The 19,091-nt window shown below is 47.3% G+C and overlaps 2 protein-coding genes and 1 long non-coding RNA gene across 8 annotated transcripts; 2 read left to right on the top strand and 1 right to left on the bottom strand.

Moving 5' to 3' along the window:
- Nucleotides 1-1,227: 1,227 nt before the first annotated feature.
- Nucleotides 1,228-4,523, top strand: LOC108391987 (interferon lambda-1-like). The gene has a single exon (XM_017651898.3). It carries the CDS (start codon nt 1,652-1,654, stop codon nt 2,225-2,227), a length of 576 nt encoding a protein of 191 aa, XP_017507387.3. The 5' UTR covers nt 1,228-1,651; the 3' UTR covers nt 2,228-4,523.
- Nucleotides 4,524-6,048: 1,525 nt separating this feature from the next.
- Nucleotides 6,049-15,000, bottom strand: SPATA2 (spermatogenesis associated 2). Of its 5 annotated transcripts, XM_037006276.2 has the most exons (4): nt 14,848-14,983; nt 14,555-14,704; nt 8,964-9,406; nt 6,049-8,010 (listed from the first exon to the last, which is right to left on the bottom strand). In XM_037006276.2, the coding sequence occupies exons 3-4, from the start codon at nt 9,297-9,299 to the stop codon at nt 6,790-6,792; spliced, it is 1,557 nt and encodes a 518-aa protein (XP_036862171.1). In that variant the 5' UTR covers nt 9,300-9,406; nt 14,555-14,704; nt 14,848-14,983; the 3' UTR covers nt 6,049-6,789. The 5 variants fall into 5 exon arrangements, with proteins under 5 accessions (XP_036862171.1, XP_017507385.1, XP_073092566.1 ...); XM_017651896.3 differs by lacking the exon at nt 14,555-14,704 and having other exon boundaries at nt 14,848-15,000; XM_073236465.1 differs by lacking the exon at nt 14,555-14,704 and having other exon boundaries at nt 8,964-9,450; nt 14,848-14,979.
- Nucleotides 15,001-15,229: 229 nt separating this feature from the next.
- On the top strand, nt 15,230-17,505 carry LOC118970231 (uncharacterized). 2 transcript variants are annotated; one of them, XR_005058028.2, is made up of 2 exons: nt 15,230-15,634; nt 15,824-17,505. It is a non-coding gene; the product is annotated as an uncharacterized lncRNA (long non-coding RNA). The 2 variants fall into 2 exon arrangements; XR_005058029.2 differs by having other exon boundaries at nt 15,820-17,505.
- The last annotated feature ends 1,586 nt before the right edge of the window (nt 17,506-19,091 follow it).

The raw sequence follows: 19,091 nt of genomic DNA, 5'->3' as shown, positions 1-19,091 counted from the left end.
CCAGTGCTAGTCTGTAAACTGTTTATTAGCCCACAATTAAATAACACTTAAAAACTTTTGTAACAACTTGACACTCCCTAGACATATTCATTGCATTTTATAAAAGTATTGGTCTGCAGTGACTGGTCCTTCCCCACAGATGGTTAAGAAGCACTGGGCTCTAGAGGAAGTAGCTCTGAGGAGGAAGTACCTTAATAAAACCATCTTTCTTTTTACATTCATTTTTCTCTTTCAGAGATTTTTGTATTGGATGACATGGATCTTGTCAATGAGCTCAGCATTTATGACAAACTTTCAGAGACTGGATTTGGTGAGACTGACAGGCCACAGAAGTCAAGTCAAAAAATCAGTTGCTTTCTATACACAAAAAATGAACAATCTGAAAAGGAATACAAAAACAATTCCATTTACAATAGCATCAAAAAAATAAAATATTAGGAATAGACTTAACCATAGAAGCAAAAGACTTGTACACAAAACATTGCTGAAAGAAATTAAGACACAAACAAATGGTAAGACAGCCTGTGTCCATGGTTTGGAAGACCAACACTGTAAAAATGTTCAAAGCAACCTACTACTGACTTCAGTGCAACCCCATCCCAATGGCATTTTTGCAGGAATAGAAAAAAAAATCCTAAAATTTGTATACCATCTCAAAGGACTCTGAATAGCCAAAACAATCTTGAAAAAACAATGTCAGAGGCCTCACATTTCCTGATTTCAGAACATATTACATACAATATATATATATATTACACACCAGAATCAAAATAGCATGGTACTGGCATGAAGACAGACCTATAGACTAATGGAACAGACTAGAAGGCCCAGAAAAACTCTCACACGTATGGTCAAACCATCCTCAACAAGGGTGCCAAGAACACATGGGATAAGAATAGCCTCAACCAGTGGGAAAATGGGATATTCAAATGCAAAAGAATGAAGTTAGACCCTTACCTTACACTATAGACAAAACAACTCAAAATGGATTAAAGGCCTAAGTGTAAGACCTTAACTATAAAACTCCTAGAAAAAAAACAGCAGAAAGTTTCATGACATTGTGTTTGGCAATAATTTCTTGGATATGACCCCAAAAGCACAGAAACAAAAGCAAAAGTAGACAAATAGGACCAAAGCAACTTAAAAATTTCTGCACATCAAAGGGATGCCCCCTCTCTGCCACTCAGGCAGCCTCACCCACACTCCCCAGTCCCTGCTCAATGCCAGCCAGTTTCCCATCCCCTCACCTGCCTCCGCAGCAGCCAGAGCTCCCACAGTCAGCTAGCAGAGGGTGGCTCCTCAGTCCTAAACTGGAGGTTCTCCAGGCTCAGGGACTTCTCAGGAACAAAGCTCTTTCCTGCAACGCAATTTCAGTTTCTCTTTCCTTCTCAGCATTTCTGGCGAAGAAACCTGTAGGTCACCCAATCTCTGATCCTCAGGCCACCTCACCACACAGCCCCAGTCCCTGGCCCCACCCGCACCTGTGTGCTCACCTGGTTCAGCGAATGGCCCCACCCACTCATGCCTTTTCAGCACAAGTGGAGATTCAATTTCCTCTTGCCTTTTCACTTTACACACATCAGCTGGGGTTGCCCAGTGAGCCTGGCTAAAAGCAGAGCCATGCAGCTGGGGAAGCAGTTGAGATCGGGCCATGGCTACAGCTTGGGTTCTGGTGCTGGTGACCGTGGTGCTGGGCTTGGCCAGAGCAGGCCCTGTCCCCACTTCCAAACCCACCACCACCAGGAGGGGCTGCCACATAGGCAGGTTCCAATCTCTGTCGCCGCGCGAACTGGAAGCCTTCAAGAAGGCCAAGGATGCCTTGGAAGAGTCACTCTTGCTGAAGAACTGGAACTGCAGCTCTCGCCTCTTCCCCAGGACCAGGGACCTGAGACACCTGCAGGCGTGGGAGCGCCCTGTGGCCTTGGAGGCTGAAGTAGGCTTGACAGTGAAGGTCCTGGGGACCATGGCAGACTCACCCTTAGGGGTGGTCCTGGACCAGCCGCTTCACATGCTGCGTCACATCCACTCTGAGCTCCAGGCTTGTGTCCCGGCTCAACCCACAGTAAGATCCAGGCCTCAGGGTCGCTTCCACCACTGGCTGCGCCGGCTCCAGGAGGCCCCGAAGAAGGAGTCCCGAGGCTGCCTGGAGGCCTCTGTCACGTTCAACCTCCTCCGCCTCCTCACTCGGGACCTAAAATGTGTTGCCAGTGGACACCTGCGCATCTGATAGCAGGGACCCACCCCAACCCAGCCCACCTGGGATCCACTTTATTTATGCACCCAGCCCCACCTCTGTCTTAAGTTATTTCCTCGAACCCCTTATTTATGGAGCTGCAGCCCTGATCTGTACTCATATGAAATATTTTTTTTCTACTTTTGAACAAAACTGCATGTGTAAATAAACAGTGAAGAACTAGGGGAAAAAAGAGATTCAGGAGATTGAGAGATCAGAGGAACACACCAGACAACAGCAAAGGCTGCAATATGCAAAATGTAAACGCTGGCAAAATATAAAGAATCAACAATCCAGTTTCTTCAACAAATAGATTTCAAGGAAAAAAAGAGAAAGATGGGCCTCTGCCCTATAGGGACATCCTTTAGGGTAAAGGTGATTTAAAGATCTACCCACTGACTGCAATGTGGAGACCTTATTTGGACCCTGTTGCAAACACACTATTTTAAAAACATGGATTTTTAAGACAAGTGGACATTGGAACACTGACTAGGAGGTATCTGTTGCTACGGAGTAATTGTTATAAAAATGTAGATGTGATCACGGTATTGTGTTTTAAAAGCCTTTGCCTTGTAGCTAGATGTACTGAAATATTCACAAACGAAAGAGATGCCTGGAATTTGCCTTAGGAGTAAGGGGAGTGAATGGACAGAGTTTGGCCACAAGTTGTTAACTGGTGAACCACTGAAGCTGGGTTCAGTGTTCATTCTACTTCTTTTATAAATAAAAAGGATTTTTAAATGAGCAAACAGAAAAAATATGGTTTGAGCAATAGTTTCTTTCCCACATAAAAGCTCTGGAGGTAGGCAGGGCAGGCCCGACAATGGCGGCTCCCTAAGAATCAGGACCCCGCCCCTTCCAGCTCCGGCCCCGCCCTCTTCTTCACTCGGCCTCCTCGCCGGTCTCACCCAGCTGCTCCACTCCAGCCAGCAAGGAGAATCAGTGTGGAAGACAGGCTCCTTTCTTTGAAAAGACATGTCTTAGAAGCCGCACAAAGCCCTTTTCCATCCCAGAGACCAGAGTGATATGAGCCCGTCTATAAGAGAGGCTGGCAAAGCAATCTATTCTGGATGACCATATGGCCAAAGAAAATTGGGGCTTCTGTTACTAAGGGAGAAGGGGTGAGTAGAGATCAGGTTAGATTCGCAGTCTGCCACAGCTCCTATCCCTCTCAGATTGGTAATCAGGTGGGGAGAGCGCCAGAGAGAAGGGAGCAGGCAGCAGAGCTAATACCGTACAACTGGTGGGCCTGATGATGTTTAAATATGCTTGTCATTTACACATACAAATTCAGCAATCTGGTCTGATGTCATCTCTGCTTTGGATGCAGGAGTGAGTGTCTGGCTTCTTTGCTCTCCCAGGCTGTTCATCTCTAGGAAGCTGCTGTTCCTGGCAATGCACTTCCTACGCTGTAGGCAAAAAACAAACCCAGCACCTGCACCTTGGGCTGGCCCAAAGCCTGGATATTTGTTCAGCCAGTACATGAAATGGAGAAACCTCAGTCTCTTCCCCAACAGCTAAGCCATCTAGTGGGGGGCCAACCCAGCAGCGGTAGGCATTGGGCACAGAGGCCCTGCTGGTGCCTGAAGCCAGGATGTTCCAACTATAGGTGTTCTTATATCATTTCTGCCTTCTAGCAAATGGTGAATCTGTGGCATCTTGCTGCACTGATGGACAGTGCCTGCATTGGGGTGTGGGTGGGGACTTGATAATATGGGTAAATGTAGTAACCACATTGTTTTTTCATGTGAAACCTTCATAAGAGTGTATATCAATTGTACCTTAATAAAAAATTAATATATTTCTGCCTTCTATTTTGATTTTAAGTCAACCCTCATTTTTAAAAACACCTTAATTTTAAAGTAATCTTCTCATTGCTATAGATGGAAAAGCAGGATAGCCTGCTCTAAATAGAAGGTAACTGAACACCTAGCTGAGATTCTGCCAAAGGCTCTGAGCCTGACATCTGCTTTCTTTGTTAAAGACAAGCTAGCATTAAACTGACTTCTTTGAGACATTTAAATGAATCAAAGGAATTAAAATGGGAATTAACTTTTTTCATAAGTCCTTCAATGTTATTTAATGTCCTTCAGTCACCACCAGCCACCATTTCTCCTGGACTATGCAGTACCAGTCCTGGGAAACATGCCTGAATTCTACACACCTCAGTTTTCCAATCTGTAAGACGGGGATTATAACCCAATCTTCTTGGAACAGGATTGAGACTATATGAGATCAGGAAGGTCAAATCTCAGCATATGAAGTACCTGGCTCAGAGGATAAGCACTCGAATGCTGGTTACTACTATCTTGTCAATTTCATGGAGGAGAAAACCTGAGTCCTCTCACTAAAGAATGAATTATGGCCTGAGCAAATAAAACACCCAAAGTTCAGAGCAACAGGGAGGGGACATAAAACCCCAAACACTTCATTTAACAATGGAAGACACTTTATTATTATTTTTTATATCATCTCTCAACACTTCAACTCTTAGTAGAAATCAAATGCAAAACATCTGCATTTTTTAAGTTAGCATATATTTAACTATCAATCACAGCAACCTCTTACAATAAGATACACACCGAGGAGGGGCATGGTCAGAGCATAGCCTACTCCAGTCCACGAACACAGGATTTCTGTGATAATACGTAAGCTGGACTTCCTCTCCCAGGACAAGTTATTTGTGCCTGCTTTTGTCCACTGTATAAGTTACCTGGCATCACGGTTGGCTCAAGAGTTACTGTAGTGCTAGAGTGATCTGGAAATGGAAAACTAGAAAACTAGAGCTCTCACAAGTGGGACAGGCATTGACACTTCTGAAATGTGACAAGGAAGAACATCAAAGACAAATGCCCCAGAATGGGCTGTCAGAGTAATAAAGTTGGTTGAAATTCAGCTTCTATACACATCGAATATCTACATGTGATCTACTAGATATATATATTTATATATATAAAAAGAGCCAGATTTGGAAAACCTTAAAAGTACTCAACTGAGTTGGAAGAACATCAGCGAATTCACAGTGGCCTCAGGATTCAGCCAGATTTAAACCTGCTCAAGAGCTGAATACCTCCTTTCACCAGAAAACCCACTGCACGTAAATTCCTATGGTATTCTGTACATCACATACACTTATGACTAAAATACATTACTAGTTAACAAGGAAGCAGTTTTATTTTCAGATTCTTGCCCCACTTTTGCTCCGCACTCTAAAAGGAAAATCCGAGGGTCGTCATTCACACAAGGAGTTTCAGGGGCCTTTGGGTTGGGAAGTACTTAGGCTCAGCTGAGTATCTCAAGAGGTGTCTGTCTGATAGGCGCACGCCGACTCCTGACCACATTTAGTGCAAAAAGATCACATGTTGCAGAGGAATCCTGGGAACAGGTGAAGAGAACTGAGATGGGGAGAATCGCAAATGATTTTCTTCCTGAAACAAGACTCGAGAAGTTTGGAGTGCAAGGTTCACACTCAGCAAGTGTAAGACCAGGCTGCAGATCCTTAGGGTGAGGTTCCAGAATTGTCACTAGGTCATCACAGTCCACAGGTGCACAGACCTCTTGGTCTGCACCAACCCCCAAAGTGCACACTGGAGGTAGGTGTATAGATTTACTGTAGGGAAGACAGTGGCTTTCCACCAACTCGGGGACGTGGTCTCTGTCCCTCCTCTGCCCCACACTCTCCACTCTACCTCGGGCTGTGGTATGTGGAGGACACAACATGGAAGGGCATGAGGCCTCCCTTGGAAGACTAAAGAACCCAGGGCGTTTGTATAAATAGCTACATAATTCACTGTTTTAACCATTTGGAAACACACTGCAAGTTGAATATTTATTTAAAAATAAATCTCAAAAATATCTATTTACAGTACAGTAAGGGGCATGTGCAAACAACAGAAAGAGCGAAAAGCCAGCCCTGCTGTGTAAGGTCCACATTTCATGGCACTGGAGCAAAGTGCACCAACACCATGGGCTGAAGTGGGCCGTGGTGGCAACAGGATGACTAACACTGGGCTCGGTTCACCTGTGAAACCTAGAGAGGCAAGGAAATCAGGGGGCACGGAGCTCAGTGGGGAATCCTTGTATCTGGGACAGGGCAGCGAAGGGATGAGCCATTGGGAGAGGCCCAGTGTGGCAGGAGGGCTCATTTCACAAGCCAACAGGCCTCTAGCTCACTGCTCCAGGTGGGCATCTGAAAGTGACCTGGAGGGCCCTTCCCAGTCCAAGTTGGCTTTGTGGTGGGAGGGGTAGGCAGGGCAAGAGTCCCCAAGATAGAAATTCTCTATTAAAAAACAAAACAAAACAAAAAAACGGAATAGGGAGTGGAGAGATTAGCAAGAACAAATCGGAACGGAAGTGCCACTCTCACTTGTCAGGCAACAAAGCAACCATTGGTTGAAATATCTGAGTCGCTAAGAGAACTCCCACGTGTGGCCGGCCCAACACCTACATGGTCAAGTGCAGGGCTCTGCTCGAGATCAATGCATTAACACTTCTTCCCCGTGGAACCAGAACGGTCAGTGGTGTAGCCCTTGTCGCAGGGAGGTGCAGGGTCGAGCCTATCTATATACGAGATGGGAGAGCTGGGTGGACTTGTAGTTGAGCTGGGTGTTGGGCACGAACTTGTGCAGCCCACTCTTTTTGCAGCAGGGGTCGTAATGGTAGGCGCTGAGGCAGGCATCACAGGAGACTTTTGAACACTGGGTGCAGGTGTTGGTGGCACCTGGGCGGTTACAGAAGCCACAGCGGGAGGTGGCTGTGGTAGAGGGCTTGGACTTGGAGTGGAGGTGTGGCAGCCGGTCGAAGCCCTGAGTCTGGCCAGTGTACTTCTCCCGCAGAGATGACCCGTGGGCCAGGCTGTCGTGGGTAGAGGCCTTGCTGGGGAAGGCGCTGGGCTTCGAGGCCGGGGCAAGCAGGCTGTCGCAGTGCTGGCAGAGGGAGGAGCTGCAAGACAGACCACAGTTTTGGCACTTGGACAGAGCAGACTCTTTGGCAGGGGGCGAGCGCTTGTGGTAGAGGGGATGGGCATCATTTCTGACCAGCCACACATCCGGCCGCAGGGCATCCTGCCTCCGGTATGTGACCCTAGGTTCCGAGTCTGTGTACAGATCCACATCATCCTGAGCGGAGAAGTATGTGCTACGCAGCAGGCCGAGGCCATTGCTGGGGGAGGAGGATGGAAGGTCATCTGGGCTGCCGTGGGGGGAGCTGGACATGGCTAGGAGCGAGGCAGATGGACGGATGATCTCGTCCTTGAGGTCGTCTCCCAAATCTGCTGTCGCAGGCTCCTTCCGCAGGCTCAACGAGGCCTTCAGGGGTGGCTTCCGGCTCTCCCAGTAGCTGTCGTAGGCATCCACTGACCTTGAGGGCTTGGTCACACGGGGCTTATAGTAGTCCTTGGCCGCCCGCTCACTGGCTGACTTCTGGAGTGCCACACGGGCCATCGAAGCTGTTAGGTGCTCCCGGCCCTCAGCCCGTCGCCGCAGGGCATCAGAGCAACCGCGCACGTCCTCTGCGCTGCTCTTGCGCTCGCTCACAACATCCAGCTCAGAGAAGCCCTTGTCCTTGACTTGTGAGTGGATTTCTAGCATCTGCTCACACTCCACCTTGGCCAGAAAGAGTTCAAAGGAGACCATCTTCACCTGGAGGGTCTCCACAAGCTCTCTGAGCTTGTACACAGTCCCCAACTCAGGCAAGTAGCCCATGTAATTCAGGATGGCTTGGATGTCCTCTTCCAGTAACGTGGACTTCACATAATAAACAAAGGGGCCTGTGTAGGTCTAGAAGGAACAGGGACAGAAAAGGAGAGGCAGGATTTTCTGAGACACATAACAGACCCTGTGTCAAAGCACAGTATACATCCAAGTCTGAACTGGAGGTGCAGGGAGAGGAAAGCGAAGGGAACGGTCTCAGTCGCATCTCACCGCAGAAGAGTCGAATGCTTGCCGATAGCTCAGCACACTGGTGTGAGGGAAATTACACGACACTCCTTGCTAAAGCTTAGGAGACAAAGCCACACGCTTTCTACAGGGGAACAGTGGCTCTGCTCCATATGAGGAAACAGGGCAAACATGGGTGAAGAAAAGGAATCGGCTTAGAGGCAAAATGCCCAATGAGCAATGAGAATACTCCTTTCTGGCATTTCTATGAAGGTCTGAAGAATATGTCGGCCTTAAGAGCCTGACTTAGTGGAAACTCCTCTGCGCCATCACTGCCTTTGGAAAGACTCAGAATTCTTCTCTCAAATGCATCCTCCTCTCTCCTCTCTGTACCACTCAGCCCAAACCACCTCTCAGCGTCCCCAGGCATCTGCGGCAGGCTCCGAACTAGTCTTTCCACCCCACTCTTGCCCTTTATAGTCCCCCCCACACAACTTCAGAGTCTGTTTCCCAACTCTTCAAATGTAAACTGACCCTGAGGCTGCTTTGCTTCACAACCCATTTAGCTGAAGTTCAAGTCCTTGGCCCTAGGCTTCAAGGTCCACATACACAGGCCCTGCCCGCCTTTCCAGCCTCACAGCTTCAGACGTGAGCTGCCAGGAATGGGGATCCAGTTAAGAGATGACACTAGACAGACAGGCACGGTGGGGAGCCACGGGGGTAATTCTGGGGGACACAGGGGAGTCTGCAGGGAGAGGGCGGGTGTGATCACACCGGCACAAGCCCTCTCAAGATGGACTGGAGGGAGAAGGGAGAAGGGAGGCCAGTGTGGCCACCACTTCTCTAGACCTTACCTTGATGCTTCTGAATTCCTTCTTCCAAGGATAGAGGAAGAGGTTGACGCCCACTGTTTCCAGCACGCTGAAGGCGCAACGCAAAGACCGCAGGCTGGCGGAGCTCCGTGAGCGCAGGGAGCTCTCCACCACCTCATAGAACTGAATCAGCCGGAATCGATAAAAGGGATCCACCTTGTGCAGGCTGAGCAGGGTCGAGGCCGCCACCCGCAGGTACTCATCACTGCCGGGCCGCTGCTTGCCGGGGGTGGTGTCCACTTTGCCCTCATGGAACTGCACGTACTTCCGAAATAAGTCATCCTTGTATTTTGTATCCATTGAACTGGGCTTCCCCATCTGATACAGGGATGGGGGCTACCTTATCTCCTCCATGGCTTCTGGGTCAGAGGCAAGGACATCTCAGAAAGCACCGGCCTGTCACCTGCCCGGACCAGTGGAGTGTTCTGGAAGAGGAAGAACAAGAAGCAAATGGTCCACAACAACGTGGCTGCTGAGGCGAAACAAAGAACAGAAATGGCCTGAGCTGCACTGGGCACCAACACGCTGAGCCCCTTCCTGCTTTTTCATCCAAAACATTTATCAAACACAAACTACATGCAAAGTTGTGGTGGAAAAAAGACAGAGAAGGTCTTTGACTCTGTCAAGCTCACAAATGAAAAACATGATGAGGGGCACCTAATCAGGTTTTGTGGCAAGGAGGAGTTTTAGAAAGCTCCCCTGAAGCAGTGATGGGCAGACCTGAAGGATGAGGAGTTTGCCAGGCAAAGAAGCGGGTGAAGGATGGAAAAGCAGAGGGCCGCAGGGAGAAAGGCCCAGAGTAACGCCATCAACGCTTATGATATTCCAGGCGCTCATTTGTACTACAGCATTCCATCGTCTTAAAAAACCCCAGGAGATAGGTACTGTTGTGGGGGTTTTTTTTAATTGGAAATAGATGATATGCAATATTAACAGGTACTATTGTTATTCCCCAACTGAGACATGAGACCTTAAGAAACGTGCCCACAATTACAGAACTATTCAGAGGTACAGCTGAGACCAGAGCCCTGGCAGTCTGGCTCCAAGGTCCATGCCCTGAACACCACACCCTGCTTCCTGAGGCCGGAAGGGTCTCAGCATGTGAACAGAAAAGGCAGGCCAGTGCGGCCCGGGCAGGGGACAGAGCAGGTAAGAAGCCATGAAGCTCAGGCATGAGCAGGTTCAGACTGTTACATGTTATTCAAAGAGCCATGTGGAGGGCAAGGGGGAGAGGCACAGGGTCCTATCTGCAATTTTGAAAAAGACCATGAGAGCTGCGACTCCTGGAGAACACTTTTATCTGCCTTTGATGGCCTTCATTCCCCTTTATCTTAAGAGCGGTATCCATTGAACAGACCCACTGGGAGAGGAAAGAACTCTCTGAAGTGATACGCACAGGATTTATACAATCTTGATGTCTGTTTGGCCACTTGTTAGTAAACACAGACAGATCCAGCAATATTCTTGGTGCCACAATCCTGGGAGCCAATCTGGATTGGAGGGAAGAGTACCAGGGCCAAGGAAGGCAAAAGCATAGGGGTTACTAACTCCAAAGCCAGACAGCCTGGGTGTGAATCCTGGGTCTACTTCTCTAGATTACTTGGGCAAATTACACAACCTTTCTGAGCCTCAGTTTTCTCATTTGGAAAGGGGCTTAGTGATAGTAGCTAATAGTACCTAATAATAGATGGTCAGTGGAAGGATTATGTGCTTTCAGTATATAGAGCTCTCCACAGAGCGCCAGCTTGAAGTAAGCCCTTGATACATACAAACCGATCCTGGTGTCTGCAGGTACTATACCCACCAAGATGCCAGGCATTTTCAAGAAGGGATAAGCAGAGTGGGGCAATTATCTTGGAGTGGACGGTGGGTATACATTTTCACACTCACCTGTCCTGCCTCTCCTGGCCACAAGCTCCATGGTGCAGGGATCATGACTGAATTACGCAGTAAGGGAACCTCAGCACGGTGCCAGTGGCAAGGCCTGCGTTTCATAAATACCTGCCACCTGAGGGCAGAAGGCTCCTGCTCGCAGTGGGACATGGCAAGGGACCAAGAAAGAAACCGCAGTGGTATGGGGTGGACCCAGAATCCCTTAGCAGATCTGAGATCAGCTTAGCACATCTTAAAGGCCAACAAGGCTGTCAACTGACATGAGGTCAATAGAGTCATCCATGTCTCTATGAGCTACTCATCTGGCTTCTCCACAGTTCCCAAGGACTCTCAGGAGTCTTAATTGTGAGGTGAGGGGTGAGCTGTGCAGACCTAGGGATAGAGAGAGGCTCCCTTCTCTTCCACAACCCTGCTAAGGAACCCAATGCTTCCAGAAAAATATGCCTGAGGAGCACCCAAGGCAAACATAAGTCCTCTTAGTGCAAAACTCTACTTCCTAACCAAGGTCAAAGGCTCTCCATGGTCAGGCCTTTCTGACTGTTCTTTAAAACACACATCAAGCGTGTTTCTGTCTCAGGACCTTTGTACATGTTGTTCCTTTTACATGTTCCCTCTGAATCTTCCTATAGTTACTTCAATCTCATCATTCCGGCCTCAGCTCCAACGTCATCCATCCCTCACAGGCCCTTCCTGATAACCTCAGCTCAGTAACTTCAATATTCCCAGTCCCTAGTTATCCCGTTATCCTGGGATAATCACAATCTGTAATTATTAACTTTATTCATTTACTGGCTTCCTCTATTTACATCCCCCCCATTAACTGTATGTGCCACAAAGGTATGGACTACATCTGTACTGTTCACCATGATGCCTAACACAGACCCTGGCACATAACAGGGGTTTGATAAAACAGGTAAAATGAATGACACAATGGACGTAAGCATTCATGATAACACTCCTTTAGTTTCTCATTCAGCTTTCCCAAGAATCCTGGAGACCAGCCACAGAGAGAAGGAACAGAGACTACATAACATGTCACGCTGTAAGTAGCTGTGACCCCAGATTCCAAGCCTGCCCTTCTGATTTGGCACCTGTGTTCCTCCCACTACCCCAAGATTCCTGAGGCCAACATTTACACAGCACCTATCTTATACCATGCCCTGGGATGGGTGCCATGGAGGGGATATGGGATGGGTAGTGGTAGCAGGGGACAACAGTTGAGAAGACATAGCCCTGCCCTCAATTGTAGTTGAAAGAGTTTATTATCTAGTATCAGAGTATGTATTGTCTTTTGAAAAATAAAATTACATTGCAGCCTGAGAGAAGTCCTTGCAAATAAAAACCCATATGCATTTACCATGTTTTATTTATCTAAGAGAAGGTTCCGTTCTGCCTCTGGCCTCAGGGACTGTTGTTTGGTACATGTGAGAACAATTTGGAGGGACATGAAGACTCCTAAACACTGCTGGGATATTTCTCGAAAGAAGTCAGCCCTGAGCCTATAGTGGCTTTTTTTTTTACAAAATCAACCACCCTCAAGCTCAGTGTCTGCTGCGCTGCTCTGTAATCACATCCAGTCCACACCCTTGTTGCTGACAAACAATAAACAAGGAAAAGGGATCCAGATAGCCCAGTTGGTGTTCAAAATCTTAGTCAAGGATAGGAAACCCATCTAAGAAGAATCTTGAACCAACCTAGGGAGGTGAGGAAAAAGGTGGAAGAAATGAATGCTAAAAGATAATTAAGGAAAGAGAGAAGGAAACTAACAATTATTGAAGCCCTACTGTGTACTGGGCATTGGGATTTCTGCTTTAACTGCATCTTCCTGTTTAATCACTACAACTAAGGAAACTAAGTCTCAGTTATTAAGCAACCTGCTAACAGAGCTTCAAAGGGTCAGAGGTGGAACTGAACTTGGGTTGATAGGCCCTGAAGCCATTTATCTCACTCATTTATTGCTACAATTGGTACGATTCACCAACTGGAGGGCCTGCTAAGTGCTGCAGGAAAACCAATGAAATCCACACACAGCCCCAAGGTTAAACAAGAGGAAACTGAGGCTCATTGAAGCCAAGTCATTTGTCCTAAGTCACAAGACTAGGAAGGAGTGTATCTGAAGTCTGAACCTAAGTCTGATGCCAAAACCGTCAAGGTCTGAGCTGCCCTGCTTTTAAAAACAAAGCCACCCTGCGCATCTGCTGGACAGCTCTACTTGGAAGGACTGAGCTAGGTTAGGATGCCTGATGGCAGGGTGAGCAGAGTTGAGTTCTAAAAATTCCTGTAGTAGCAAAATTCCCATCTTCCCACACAGAATGGGGCTCGAAGAGTCACAAATCTCTTTATGATGTAAGCTCAAGGGCCAAAGGAAGAGACTGGCCAGTGGTGAAGCAGCTGACATCATCCCTCCTGAATACATTTTCTGAGAATACAGGCTGCACTGTAGCTGGTCAAAGCTAGTGTCTGTTCCTGAGCATAGAGCCAGCAATTTATCCCCAGCATTCTTCAAGAACAACAAAAAACATGGTCTCTGCAAAAACAGCGTGCTTACAGGAGACCAAGACAGCACAGAGACAGAAGCCGTTAATTTCTCCAAGCAACCCAAGGATCGGAACGCCAGACATGTCAGTTTGGAAATGGCACTGGAAACATCCCTAAAAGAGCCAGGCGGGCACCCCGAGCCAAAAGGCCTGGCCAGCACTGCCTACACCCACAATCCAGGCCCCTTTTCAAAAGCAAATTGATGAATAGAAGAGAGATTGCAGTCAGGGAGGTGGTGGCTTCTTAGTTATTATTTTTTAAATATCTCAAAGGAAAGCTGTATCTCTTTAAAACCCTACTGAATGTAACTGAAATGATTCTGGGGAACAAAGCATTAGCTTGGCTTTACCTCAGTTGGCCCATTCAAGCAGAAACGTTCCCCAAGCAGCACTTGAAGGCGCCCCCTCCAAAATAGCAGAAGCTATTTTGGTCCCAGCACTGCCCCAGTCCACAGGTTTACAGATCCCTGGTCTCGCTTCAGCCGGCTCAGGGATCCCCCAGCCTCCAAACAACAGCAAGGAGAGAGCCGTTTCAACCCCCTCCACCCCCGCACTCCACTCCTTTGTACTCATTCCAAACTCGAGGCTCCTGAGACACATCCAAGGTACCTTCCACTGGCTGGGAAACACCTGAGGGTCCCCACACCCCAACCAGATGCAGAGAAATTCAGGAGGAGGCCTTGAAAACCTCTGCAAATAACCGCAGCGGTGCTGAAAGCGGGCTTCCCTAGTGGCAGTTGCCTCTCTCAGAGGGGCTCTGAAGGAAGCAGTCTGCCCTCCCTCCAGGGGACAGAAGCTAGCGCCTGCTATCCCCCAGCCTGGTTAATTCCTACAACCTCGGAGGCCCACATCAGTTGTGAAAAACACTCTAGTCCCAAACTCGGGCCTTCCCCACAGGTTTGTGGATGAACTAGCGGCAACTCTCATTTATTGGACGCCTGCTGTATGCCAGAGATCGTGCGTCACAGGCATTATTTCATTTCATCCCCATTAAGGCCCTAGCAGGCAGGTTCACTCCCATTTAACTATTAGGCAACTGAGGCTCTTTAGATGAAGTGACTTGTCCAAGGTCACACAGTAAGCCCAAACCCAGCTCTGCCGCCAGAGACCGGACTGGGGACAACTGCACGGTCACTGCCTTACGGTGGAATCGGGGTGTCCTCCTGCTTGATTAGTCGCCGAAGAGGGGTGTTCCTCCTGAGCTGCCCTAAGCCATCCATGGCCAGTCCTGAGTCTGCAAGGCAGCCCTCAGGGCGGGTAGAGATCCTGAAGACAAGCTGGGTCCCCGGGGCGCTGAAAAGGCAGATGCAACCGTCGCCGCCGCTGGCCGCGAGGGCACCCTGCTCCCGGGCTGGCGGAGCCCCGCCGAGTCGGACGCCCCCTCCGCACGGGAAAGCCCCGGAGATTGTTTCCGCCAGAGACCGCTCTGCACTTACCCCGGCACTGCCGCCGGAGACGCCCCAGCCAAAGGAAGCGAAGAGCCAAGGCCGCCGCCGGAGCCGGGCCCGGCTGGGCTCTCGCCGCCCCGGCCGGCTGCAGGGAACCGAGACCAGCTCCCCGGGGCCAGCGGCGACCCGGAAATACTCGGCCAGGAAGTGACGTCCCTTAGAGGCGGACCCAAGGGAGGCTGGGCCACGGCTGCGCGCTTAGCAGAAGGGGGGCGGACTCCTGCAGGCGGCGGAGGAAGAAGCGGGAGTTAGCGAGCTGCGAAGTCGCGGGATCCCGCTTTGGGGACCTAAAGAGCCCTTGCCGCGGCTGGGGCTAGGACCCGAAAATAAACAAGCCGGATATGACGCACGCCTCCTCCCAGGATGGCGGCTGGCCGGGTTGTCATGGGAACCGGTCGGAGCCGAGCAGGAAGAGGCTCGTATTCGCGAGCGCCATTGGAGCGACTCTCTGACTTCGTTTCCAGGACTTGGATCTTGTGAGACAATCCGTGAGTTGCGTTTCCGACTGCGCCTGAGCAGAAGATGACATTTGGACCCCTTGCCCCCATTTTACAGACGGAAATACCAAGGCTTAAAGAGAGCGAGATGCCCAAGATCACGCGAGACGGAATCCAGCTTTGAGAGGACTGTAGATAGACTGTCGTTAGGAACGGAGGTCCCACTTTACCTTTGCCACTTACTAGCTGTGTGACTTTTGGCAAGTTAATCAGCCTCTCTGAGTCTCTGGTTTTACACTTGTAAAAGAATAATAATAATACTGCCTCCTGGGATTCAGGTAAGAATTAAGTGAATTAATATATGGAAACTGCTTACTGCAGTAGTTGCATATAGTAAAAATCTTAATATATTTTGTTTTACACGGTCATGACAAAATATATGTTCTGCTTGTATTTTAAATCCGGTTAAGTCAAAGGAAATTACCTTTTTTTTTTTTTTGCCTACAAATTCCCTCAATGGAAGCCAGTGTTGAGAAAGACCAAACCAAAATATGGCCTCCTTGCTTTGGGACTTTTTACCTGGTACCTGCCATACCTGCGTGGCCTTACACTGGCATCAATCCTGGTGGCTTGTCACTTCACTTCATGGATTTGTCTCTATTTCCACCCACCACATTGACGGGGAGCTCCTGGAGGACTCTGCTCACTAAATCCCTCGTGCTTGCAAAGTGCCAAGCACATACTCAAGACTTTGGTGAACATACTGCAATTGAACCATTCATTTTGTTTCTCTAACTTAGCCACCAGACATTCACTGAAGACTTAGAGCCCACTTGGTGCCAAGCTCTCTTCCTCCAACATGCTCTTAGCTCCCTGCACTTAACCATGCTCTTCCACCCTTCTGTCCTCTGTGCCTCTATATGGTGTTCCCTCAGTGTGAATGTTCTTCCCCTCACCTCTTCCCTTCCTCTTTTTCTTGGCTTCCAGCTCCAGCTCAGTCTTAGCAGCTTTTCTGCAGCTTTCTCTGATTTCTAGGCAAACACCCAACTTCCTCTAATTCCATACAACACTGTTTCCAAATTTTATCTCAGCTCTTAACACAGTGGATTATATATATATTTTAAACCTAACACCCCCACAAGACCTGGAGCTCCTTACTTACCTGTTTCTCCTGAGCTCTGTACATGTCTATCAGGAGGTGCCCAACAGATGTTCCTTGATTGCAGGGTTCTCTCTTTCAGCCTTGGTGTCCCCAGCTAAAGCTGGCAGGTCTTGTCTCAGGACTTAAAGACATAATACATGGGGAAGCATTTGGAGAAACAGCAACTTGCTTTTTCACACAACAGCAATTACTGTATTTATCTGTGCTGGTCTGAACACAACTCAAGGTCTTTGTGTATGTCAGCCTTTATCAGCTCATGTTTAATCTCCTCTCTTAATTACCTGCAAGGTGATGGTGTTTACAGGAATTCCAGCAAAAAAAAAAAACTGTCCCACTTAAACTCACTTTCTTTGAACAACTCAAAACTGTCCTTTGGAAACAGTTACATGACTGCATGAGACTGCTAAGCTAGTAAGTTCCTTCCAACTCTGTGGTTACGTGACAGCCAGTCTCTGAAGTCTCGTCTTTTAGACAGGGTTGAAGGCCTGAGATTTCTCTGCTTGGTGACATAGAATTACAGGAGCATCCTTTTCATTTTTTATTACATAATGATTAGCAGATTGTATAACAGTCCTGTGACAATGACTAGGCACTTCCTAAGAGCTGATAACACCAACACGAATAATCTACCTACTTCTTTCTATTTTTTTATTTTTTTTAATCACATGAATTTCAATGATGCCAACGTGTATAGAACAAAAAGTGTAAAAGAAAAGCAACCCTCTCACCCAGCAGTTTGGTACCTTGGAATCTACCAGAGAAACAAGCACCAGTGCACAGAGACCTGTTGCATCATTGTCTGTAATGCAAAAACCAAAACCAGAAACATGCTGAATGTCCATCCACAGGAGAATGGTGTACCATGCTAATGACTACTATGTATCACTTGAAGAGGATGAGGTGTAAACCTGCAAGGCATACTGAGGAATGAAAAAAAGAAAGACATATCCTGGGAAAACAAAACACCAATACTATGTATTTTCTAAGGATACATATATATGTATAAAGTCAGGACAATAATGCAAATATAGATCATTCTTTATATCATTCTGCATGCACATATGTGATTTTCACTATTTTCACAGAATCAGTAAACTCCATAAGAATATAACTATATCTATTTTGCTCACAATCATATCACTTCTGTCTGCTATATATATAGATATATCTATATATCTATATATATATATATATGTATACTACCCTACACACAATAGGGGATTCAACAGTATTTGTTTCTAATGAAAATTTTCCTTGAATGCCAGGTTTGATGTTAGTTTTAAGGGGCATAACTGTGAGCACAACAGAGAACCTGACCTCAAGGAGTATACAGTCTCCTTATCAGAAAGAATATTAATAAAATAGAAGTAGGAAGAACTAAAAACCTATAATTCAGGATAAAAGGTGGTAATTGTTATGAGGAGAGTATAGAACTTAGAGAATGGGGAAATGATCTCTGATAAATCAATCAGACTGGGGACAGCCTCAAGGAACCGGGATTTGAGTGAGTTGAACATGTGAGGATGTCAGCTTTCTTTCCAGCTGGAGAGAAGAAAGCAACCAAAAGCAGGACTAGAAATTGAAACTCAACTGCCTATGTGTATACAAGGTGGGCATGGTTAGGAATAGAGTACTATAGTCTCATACTATGTAATACCAGAAAGTAGTAGTAATGTAGTCTAACACAGTACCTGGCTCAAAGAAGGCATTCAGTAAATACTGAGGAAATAAATATTGTTGAATCCGTGCCAATGCTCTAGATGATTGTTGCCAATTTCCCAGCTGATTGTGATCAGATATGCAGGTTTCTGAATAGGTGCTAAAAGTCTGGATTTTTAATGGAAATTTCTCAATTCGTAAACTCTATGTATAAATATACTTCCTAAGTTCTGTCCACTGAGAGACCTACAAGAAATTACACGCCTGTAGCAACAAGCCCCTAGCACTCAGATCTTTCTTTCTAAATACCATTCTCCACTAAAAGGAACCAAGGCCTCTTGCAGAAATGATTGATTCTCAGAGTTGGGGCAGGGAAATTACAAGGTGAGCCTGGAGCATCTTACTGAACCAGAAAGGAAATGCCAAAAGAATGATAGGATCTACCAGACACAAAAGCCAGGCAGAAGAGTTTCTGTGAGCCAAATCTGGGACATTTGAACATGAAAATGAATAATGATATTAATGGATTATAATACCTTTAGGGGGAGAAACCCTGATTCCATACTGACACTAAACAAAATAAAAACATAAAACACTGTGTTTGCTGGAGGAACATGTTCAAGAGCTATATATGTAGCCCTAGGTGCCAGGGCTGATCCCTGTGCTAAGGATGGATGAGAAACAACAAGTAGTTCATCTGTGTAGCGATATGGGTGCAAAAGGCAGGCTGAGAAATGTAGCTAGTGGGAGATCTGTTCAGTGTCAGAATTTTGAATGTCAGACCAAGAGTCTGGATTTGAAAAGTCTTCATGTCTGTCGTGGGAGCCACCCACAAGTCCAAAGGTAACCTAGACGACTTTGAGAGCTGTTTAGTAGAAGGACCTGCACCTGGCTGCTCCCTCTCTCTCTGGAGGCAGCCATTTTTCTCTTTCAGATAATAAAATCTCTTGTGAGGGCCCGTGTCTCCTGAGTCG

The sequence above is a fragment of the Manis javanica genome, chromosome 5, assembly GCF_040802235.1.
Source record: "Manis javanica isolate MJ-LG chromosome 5, MJ_LKY, whole genome shotgun sequence".
Classification (NCBI taxonomy): Eukaryota; Metazoa; Chordata; class Mammalia; order Pholidota; family Manidae; genus Manis; species Manis javanica.
This window is presented reverse-complemented; position numbering and strand designations above follow the sequence as displayed.